The sequence below is a fragment of the Gossypium hirsutum genome, chromosome A06 (assembly GCF_007990345.1).
Source record: "Gossypium hirsutum isolate 1008001.06 chromosome A06, Gossypium_hirsutum_v2.1, whole genome shotgun sequence".
Lineage (NCBI taxonomy): Eukaryota > Viridiplantae > Streptophyta > Magnoliopsida > Malvales > Malvaceae > Gossypium > Gossypium hirsutum.
The window spans coordinates 127,540,586-127,550,466 of NC_053429.1; the positions used below are offsets into that span (position 1 = coordinate 127,540,586).

A 9,881-nucleotide genomic window follows, 5' to 3' on the forward strand; every position below is an offset into this window, starting at 1 on the left:
TGAAAGTTTTCATTTAAGTTACAGAGCTGTTAAAATCATTGTTGTATAATATTCATTGTTCGCATCGCTTGTACCAATCAAAAGCTCTCATTCCTCTTCTCTTCGACAATTCAATTACTTTTTCATGAAACAACTTTAAACATCACAAATCGGATTATCGAACAACTTTAAACAACTTTTTCATGAAACAACTTTCTTTTGTTAGATCGACTTGAATTTAAGGTACGTTATTGTATTTGTCGATGGGTATTAATCCATTGTAATGATTATCGAATTATTACTTGGAGCTCACTAGTCAAACTTAAAAAAAAAAACTTAACAGCCCAATGACTTAAATAAAATCTTTCGAATAATTCATTAACTTAAATGAAACTTTAGGATAGTTTAGTAACTATTTTATAATTTTTTAAAATTAAATAATAATTTAGTGACTTTAAGTATAATTTACCCAAAAAAGACAGCAACCCTTTTCAGTTTCAATTCACATTGTACTTTTCTCATGTTTTTAAATCCAAACCAGCAATTTTCATACATTTTCATCAATAATTTGTTTGACAAATATTGTCAGCTTCATTTTTATTACAAAATTAAAAACCAAATAAAATAGAACCATCATCGTCTTATTCTCGTATCGATTATCGAACTATCGCTTAGAGATCACTAGTTGAACTTTAAAAAAAACTTAACAACCCAATGACTTAAATATAATCTTTTGAATGGTTAATTAACTTAAATGAAAACTTTAGAATAGTTTAGTAATTATTTTTTGACTTTTTGAAATTAAGTGACTAAAATGTAAATCTACTAATAATTTAATGACTTTGAGTACAATTTTCCCAAAAAAGACAGCAACCTTTTCAGTTTCAATTCACATTGTACTTTTCTCATGTTTTTATATCCAAACCAGCAATTTTCATACATTTTTCATCAACAATTTCTTTGACAAATATTGTCGGTTTCATTTTTATTACAAAATTAAAAACCAAATAGAATAGAACCAATCAGAAACTTATTACATATCACAATCATGTCATAAATTTTTCATGTATAAACACTTTGAATTTTCCCTCATTTTCCCACATAAACTTTTTCCATTTTCTTTTTCAAAAGACACCCACTTTTCTTCAGTTAGAACCCAGATTTTCTTTTCTTCAAAGTTCTCAGTTTTTTGAACTTTTCTTTTAGACAATGAATGGGGGTTCATTGGGGATTCGTTCAGGGAGTTATAGTTCTTTAGATAAAAAACAGCAACAAAATGATGTCTTGTTACCCATTCAAACACCTTCAACGACAAAAACTAAACCTTATTCGAAAATGTTTAAAGACAAGGAGAAATTGTTTCATTGGGCCTGTAAATTTGCTGGTCGGAAAAGAGTTAGGATGTTTCTCCTTTTAGCCATTTCAGCTGCTGTTTTTGTTTGGGTTTTCTATGTCGGCAAAGGTTGGTTCCTTATGACTGTTCTTCGTTTACTTTGCGTTTGAAAATTATGTAATTGTTTTATATTGATTTGTGAATTTAGTGCTTAGTAAATGTTTGATGATTCTAACTCAATTGAAATTGCTGGTAAAATTATCATGGAGTCCTCCAGGTGTGAAATCAGAAAATTTTTTAAGGGTCAAAATTAAATTCAAATTTTTATAATAGTAAAAATATAATTTCATCATTTTAATACATTATATATTTATAATTTTTAAAGGATTATATCATATTTTATACTTTTTGAGGGGTCAAAATATAATTTTATATTTATTAATTTAAAATTTTAAAGAGCCTAAATAGAAAATTTTCTATTTTAGGGGACTAAGTTCCTACAACCCCCTAGTTTCACCCCTGGAGTCCTCTATTCTAGGAGTCATATTGTATCTTGTCCTTTTGCAATTTAGCCCTTGTATGTTAGATCAAAAAGCGAACTGATTTTTCCGTTAAAATTTTGTGTATGTATGTCAGCATGAGACACATGACACGACATGTATCATTGCTTGGTTATTTTGTTATCCATGTTAGTTTTTAACAATATAAATTAATATTTGATCTAATGTATAAGGATAAATTTGTTCATTTTTTTTAGTAGAGTGGTAAAATACAATCTGACTTCTAGTATAATATATCATACTACATGTACCAATTTAGTGCCTAATGTTTGATGATTCAACTCAATTGAAATTGCTATTTGTTAATGGTAAAAATATCATGGAGGCCCTCGTATTAAGAGTCAGATTACATTTTGCTCATTCGATTAAAAAATGAGCAATTTAGTCATTGTAAGTTAGACCAAAGAGCGAATTGATCATTCTATTAAAAATTTCATTCATTTTCACTGTTAAAAATCAACCTATGATATTAGCACGAGACACATATGGGACGTTATGTAATATTGTCTGGTTATTCTGTTAACCACGTCAGTTTAATAGTACAAATAGATAAAATTTTTAATAGAAATGATCAATTCCTAATATATAAGAACTAATTAGAGGGGGCAAAATGTAATCTAACGTCTAAAACAACAGTCTCCATGATACTTTTACCATTTGTTAATGTATTTGACTCCGATATTATTGTTTGACACAGATATGATTCGATTTTTCAAAATTTCAATGTATTTAAAGTATCTTTAGGGGTAGAATATTTCAAGAAAAATGAAAAGTTGGAGCTATATATATGTATTTCATTTTTTTATTTATACGTGAATTTGAATATATTCCATTGCTTTGTTTATAGATGAAGATCAAGAAAATCACAATGGGCATAAGGTAAATGATAGTTTGCCTCTAAACAGTTCCGAAACTCCTCCAATGAACGAAGTGCAAACTGTCGGAATTGTAAATCGGGTGTATTTTCCGATCGATGTGGAAAGAACTGAAGTTCGAGTAATGCCTCCGCCGCCGCCTTCGTATTTTTTAGGCTATACTCTTCCTCCAGGGCATCCTTGCAACAGTTTCACTTTACCCCCTCCACCGGCCGATAAAAAACGGACTGGGCCACGTCGTAAGTCTTTTTTTATTCTCGATTTTATTCGACATTGCGAATTCGGGTTTTCCCTTGTTGAAACATTGTTTACGTACAGCTTGTCCTGTATGTTACATTCCTATGGAGGACGCTATCGCCTTGATGCCGAAAGTCCCGTCATTTTCGCCCGTAGTTAAAGATTTAACATATGTTTACGAGGAAAACTTGAATAAAGAGACGGAGTTCGGAGGTTCCGACTTTGGTGGGTATCCTACTTTGAAGCAACGGGATGATTCATACGATATAAGAGAGTCAATGAATCCGCATTGCGGGTATGGTTCACTAACATGATTTGGTATTATATTTTCAATTTAGTTTTTGATTGATCACTTTTTGTCGTGTGCATTTGCCAGATTTGTTAAAGGAAGAAAACCCGGACATGGGACAGGGTTTGATATCGATGACAACGATCTTCTCCATATGGAACAATGTCGTGGAGTGGTTGTTGCATCGGCAATATTCGGTACCAAAACCGCATTACCATGTTGGAACCGATGATTTTTTATCGAATAATCCGATTTTTCTTTTCAGGAGCTTTCGATGTCATACAACAGCCGAAGAACATTAGCGAATATTCCAAACGAACCATATGCTTCTATATGTTTGCGGATGAAGAAACCGAAGCCGATTTGAAAGCTAATGGTGGTCTAGACGAGACTAGGAAGATCGGAGTGTGGAGGATCGTTGTTGTCCGTAATCTTCCTTACACCGATGGAAGACGCAACGGAAAGGTAAGCATTTAAAATCGGAGTTATAGAATTTGAGTTTAGTATATGATGATGATGATGATGATGATGATGAATATGGTCTGTCTTGCTATAATAGATTCCGAAGCTTCTAACGCATAGGCTATTTCCGAATGCTCGTTTTTCTTTATGGATTGATGGGAAACTTGAGCTTGTTGTTGATCCATATCAAATTCTTGAGAGGTACTCGGAATTTCCGTCCAGTTTCTGTATGTTAGCCTGATTTCCGGGCGAACATTCGTTTACTCCGAGTCTTCTTTTCCAGGTTTCTATGGAGAACGAATGCCACTTTCGCAATTTCTAGGCATTATAAACGCTTTGATGTATTCGATGAAGCCGAGGCAAATAAAGCTGCTGGCAAATACGATAACGCCTCCATCGACTTTCAAGTCGATTTCTATAAAAAGGAGGGTCTAACCCCATATTCCGAGGCTAAACTTCCCATCAAGAGTGGTAAAGTACACGACTTGCTCGGATTATTTCGTTTCGACCCGTATCTCTTTCAGCTTCAACTAATGAACTTGACCGGTTTTGCAGATGTTCCCGAAGGATGTGTGATAATACGAGAACATGTTCCGATTACCAACCTCTTTTCTTGTCTTTGGTTCAATGAAGTCGATCGTTTTACTTCCCGAGACCAAATTAGTTTCTCAACCGTTAGAGACAAGATCGCGGCGAAGACAGGTTGGATGGTTAACATGTTCTTGGATTGTGAACGCCGTAACTTTGTCGTTCAGGTATTTATTTTCCGGCTTTCGTTTTAACAATGCAATTAATGTGTATCGGAAATCCGAGTTCCGAACATGCTTCGATTATACTGCATGATAACCCGATTCTTTTCCTTTTTACTTGTAGCAATATCATAAGGAAGTTTTAGCGTATTTGGCTCAAATGGCTCCTCCGGTTATTAACCCGCCACCGCCGCCGACGTCGTCACGGTCTTTCGTCCGATGATCCACCAAGGATTTTCGCACTCAAAACTTCGGATGAAAGGAACAAGAACATGGGTTTAAATTAAAAGAAACAAAAAAGAGGGTCCTTTTTCAGGAAAATTTCCATTTTTTCCACCCAATTTTTCATTCTTCTTTTTGTTGTATATAAAATATAGTCCCCAAATAATTATAATTATGATTATAATTATAATATTATATATATATATATATATATGATTGCCACCAAAATTATTGTAATTTAATAGCCATATTTATGTCTCCTCTTTGGAAGATAATAATAAAAACCAATAAATTTTACATTAATCTTTTTTTTAATTATTTTCTAGTTTGCTGCATTTTGTCTTATAAATGTAATTGGTTAAATTCCCTGTCAAGTCCCTGTATTATAGGTTGAAAAGTAAATTAGTCACTTTACTATAAAGTATGGGACTCCAAAATTTTTTGAAAATTTTAATGGACCTTTGCATAATTTTTGAAAATTCCATTTAGACTTCTCTAAATTCTTTTGTAAATTGTTATTAAACCTCAAAATCTTTTGAAAGTTTTAATTAGACTTATTAAAACTTTTGAAAATTTTCATTAAATACCGTAAATTTTATAAAAAATTTAGTAGACCTAAAACAAAAAAAGTAACATGTAAAAAAATTAGCAAATTCTAAAATATTGCAAGGACTAATTTGCTTGTTTTTGTCAAATTTTATGATTTTGCTCCCCATTCAAATTTCGGACTTAGTCTCTATACTTTAAATTGCTATATTTTAACTTGTATATTTTTATAATGTCATTACTTAATCGAGACAGTTAACCCTATTAATTATTTCAGTTACAAAAACTAATGTGGATTTTTCTTACGAACACCATTTCTAAAACAAAACAATTAATGTAAGCCTGATAAGTTAGAATGTGTATTTTCTAAAGAAAGTTGTATACTATATCAGTATTTTAACTGAAATAGTCGAGATTAGCTATTTGGATTAATTAATTAAGTTATAAAAAAGGGACTAAATTATACAAAATTAAAGTATAAAGGTTAAATCTCAAATTTGAACATAGTAAAAGGACCAAAACTAATATTTAACCATCAAATGTACGAGAACTAAATTTGGACTAATTTACTCTAATAGGTCCGTAGTTTAACCAATATTGTAAGTCACTTGCAATTTAAGAATAGGATTAAATGAAAAGTTGGTCCTCAAACTATAACACTTTTCCCCCTTAGGTACCTAAATTTTTTTTGGTTAAAAGTAATACCTAAACTATAATTCCGTTACACTTTTTGATCCAACCGTTTGCTTCGTTAAACAAAATTTCATTGGTCAATTATTTTCTGACATGCAACAAAAAAGTTTAATTTTGAATTTTATCCTTCAGTTTCTTTACAAAAACTAAAAATTTAACCCCTTCTACTTTATTTTGTCAAAAATTGGTCCTTTTTTGAAAAAAAAAACAATTGGAGCACAATATTAAACCTTGTTGTTAAATCACTACCTTGAAAATCAATAGTTGAGCAATTTATATAGAAAGAAGTTGCAAAAATCAGTAGTTCAACAATTTATATGTAACAAATTTTAAAAAAAATTCATAGTTCAAGTTCATGTGTTTATCAACGATTTGACTAATTTTTCGGTTTTCGTAGAGTGTGAAAATCCAATTTTGATTAAGTTGTCAATTTTTTAAAGCGGTGGATGAAATTCACAATTAAATTAAAAATATACGAATATATAAAATATGTAACTATGACATCAATTCAAATTTTATATGTATTTAGACATCACATAAAATGATCATAATTGAGCCGAGCCGAGGTTATTAGCAGCAAGCTTGAGCTCAACTTGAAATTTAGGATACTCCGCTCAGGCTTGATTGAATATCAATTTTTAAGCTCAAGCTCAGTTCAAAGCATAATTGAACTGCTCGAGCTCAAGTTCAAGCTTAATTAATCTAAATTATCAATTTTCAGACTTAAACTCAAACTTGAACTGGATCAAGCCTGCTTGTACTTAAGTTCTTTCGATATAATAAGGGTAAAAATATAATTTCATAATATAAAATATATTAAAATAAAAGGCTCTATTAAATCTATAAACCATTTGAATCAAATATTACGGTTCTTAAATTCGACTCAATCAATAACTCAAATTTTATCTCAATAATTATTCAATTAAATTCGAGTTTTTTTTAATAATTCTAGTGCATTCACTTAACCTTAGTTGTGGGGCGAGGCACCTGTATTCCTGGTACCTTCTTCTTTTTTTTTCTCTAGAGTTGTGTCGTTTTCATCCCATTTTTAGAACGTTTTAATTATGATGTATTTTGTGGTTGGAAAATTATTCAACGAATTTAAACAAATGCAACGTGTATATATATATATATAAATGGTATAATGTTAAATTTAGTCTTTAATATTTACATATTTTAACAATTTAGTCCTTAATTTTTTAGCTAAATTTGGTCATCGACCTTTAGAAAAATAGAGTCAAATTTGACCATTAATCTTTTGAAAAGAGTCAAAATGATTTTTTTTAATAAAAATACTGACTAAAATGCTAAATTTTAAATGTGGTAGCCAGCATGATAATTCAGTGTACTTCATTCTAATTTTTTAAAAAAATTTAAATATTTATTAACGTGTTATATAAAATAAATAGTATCATGTCAGCATAAAGTATATGTAAACTAGCATTCAGGTTGCCATGCTAACAATGTTAAAAAAATTAATGTTTTAGTTAGCATTTTTGTTTAAATGTTCAAGGCCCGGACCCAGCCTGACTTGTTTTTAAGTTTATAATACTTTATATTATGTTATTTTTATATATTATGTAATTTAGAATACATTAAAAAAATAAACTTATATTAAATATATAATACTACTGTAATGTAAACATTAAAATAATGTTAAGATGACTATATAAAAATTTTCAATAAATAAAAAATGTATAATATAAATATTTTTTAAAAAATAATTAAAAAAATATGGGCGAGCCTAAAATAGATTTTGGGTTAGTCTTTTGCAAATATGGACAAGTTTGGACAAAATTTAAGTTCATATTTTAGGCCGGGTTGGGTTTAGACAAGCATAATATATATTAATATTATGCTTATACCCGACCCAACTCATAAACATCGACCCAACTAAGTTAATTGGTAAAAGATCCATGTTTAAAAGTAGGTTTGATATACAAAATGTGTTCAATTTTATTAATTAACCAAAACAATCTAAATCTAAATTTGGTCATTCTATTTTTTCAAAGACCATACTCCTCTTATTACAGAATTATAATAAAATATATTATAATCTGAATTGAAGTCTAATCCACTTTGATGACTCGAAATTTGATCGGAAAAACGCCTCCTTATATAAATTTCTAAAAACACTCTTTAGAAGGGGACACCAGAACATCCTCCCCCTCTTTCTCCACTTCCGTTGATACTATGTATCAAAGCCTCTATTTTTTTAATTTTTTTTTGGAATTTTGTTCTTTTATGATAAAAGAATAATTAGGGCACAATATTAAACTTTATCATTAAATCATTGATTTGAAAATCAACCATTCAAAAATTTATATATAAAAAATTGCAAAAATCAATAGTTCAATAATTTAAATGTAATAAATTAACAAAAATTAATAATTCAAGTTCATATGTTTACAAACCGTATAACTAATTTCTCGATTTTCATAAAGTATAAAAATCCAATTCTAATTAAGTTGTCAATTTTCATAAAGTAGAAGAATGAGGTTCAAAATTAAATGAAAAAATATGTGAATATAATACTAGTATATGGAAGATGTAATTATGGCATTAATATAAGTTTTATATATATGTATTAAATATCACATAAAAATAACTAAATGTAGGGTGTAATAGAGTTGAGTTGAATAGTAGTAAATTCGAGCTCAATCGAACATTAATTTTTAAGTTCGAGTTAGGCTTGGGACATAGTTTGAGCTACTTGAACTTTAGCTCAATTATTCATACTCAAGCTCGATTAAGCCAGTTCATATTCAAGTTTGACCTTTTTTGTACTAATTAAATTCTTTTTATATAATAAGGGTAAAAATGTAATTTCATAATATAAAAATATATTCGAATGAAAAGCTCAATTACACTTGCAAGCCATCTGAATCAGATATTATGGTTAGGGGAGAGCAATTTTCAGTTAAAATCGAAAAGGCCGACCCAATCGGTATATCGGTTTGGGCGAGTTAAGTAGTTTTCTCGATTATGGGTTCGGTTTTGTTTGTGTTTTCGGTCAGTTATCGATTTTTGAATTCTCAAACCGACCCTACTGAAAAACCGACTTAATTTGATATTGTTTAATTATTTAAAATATTTTATTATTTATTATTTTTATAATATATATTATCCAAGCCCAATAACTATAGTTGATAAAGTCAACTAACCGACCAACCTAAAGTTGGTTCAACTCTATAGGTTCTTGAGCTCTAATTCGACCGATTCGGTTTTTGTAGATTAATTATTGTCGGTTAAACCTGTTTAATAAAAAAACAACACTATAACTTTGAAGAAGACATTATTAAAATAGATAATCACGAACTCCAAATATAAACCGTAAAACGTAGTTAAAAGTTACCTAAAAAAAGGATAGCTATGATACTAGTGCATTCACTTAACCTTAGATGTGGGGCGAGGCATCTATACTCCTAGTACTTCCTAGTAGTTTGTTTCTAAGGTTGCGTCGTCTTCATTCCATTTTTAAAACGATTTAATTATGGTTAATTATACCATATATCTAATGGTTGAAATTTATTCATCAAATTTAAATAAATATAACATATAAAACCATTACATCATAAGTATCGAACTCCGTAAATTATATTCTTAGTATTTTTTTTACTTAATTATGAAAAGTTACAAAACGACCAAACTATGAAAAGTTACAAAATAGTTATCTTAATATTAGTAAATTTTGTCTTTTTTATTATTATTGTCGTGTCTTCTTTTTTTATTATTTCTGGGCTAACGATGGCAACTTTTAAAATTTGCAAAATAGTAACTTTAACCCTAAATATTTATATATTATGCTAATTTAGTCTTGATTCTAAAAAATCTAATCCTCAGCATTTATACATTGTATAAGTTAATCTTTTTTGCTCAATTATGCTCGTTTAACAATTTTCATACTCAAACTCGAGCACAATTAAGTTCATTTGT

The 9,881-nt window shown here is 29.5% G+C and overlaps 1 protein-coding gene across 1 annotated transcript; it reads left to right on the forward strand.

The window, feature by feature from the left end:
* Positions 1 to 992: 992 nt before the first annotated feature.
* LOC121230895 (probable hexosyltransferase MUCI70) lies at positions 993 to 5,009 on the forward strand. The gene is made up of 9 exons (XM_041116432.1): positions 993 to 1,441; positions 2,720 to 2,986; positions 3,066 to 3,279; positions 3,361 to 3,470; positions 3,539 to 3,738; positions 3,833 to 3,936; positions 4,019 to 4,206; positions 4,291 to 4,490; positions 4,609 to 5,009. Exons 1-9 carry the CDS (start codon positions 1,189 to 1,191, stop codon positions 4,705 to 4,707), a joined length of 1,635 nt encoding a protein of 544 aa, XP_040972366.1. The 5' UTR covers positions 993 to 1,188; the 3' UTR covers positions 4,708 to 5,009.
* Positions 5,010 to 9,881: the final 4,872 nt, after the last annotated feature.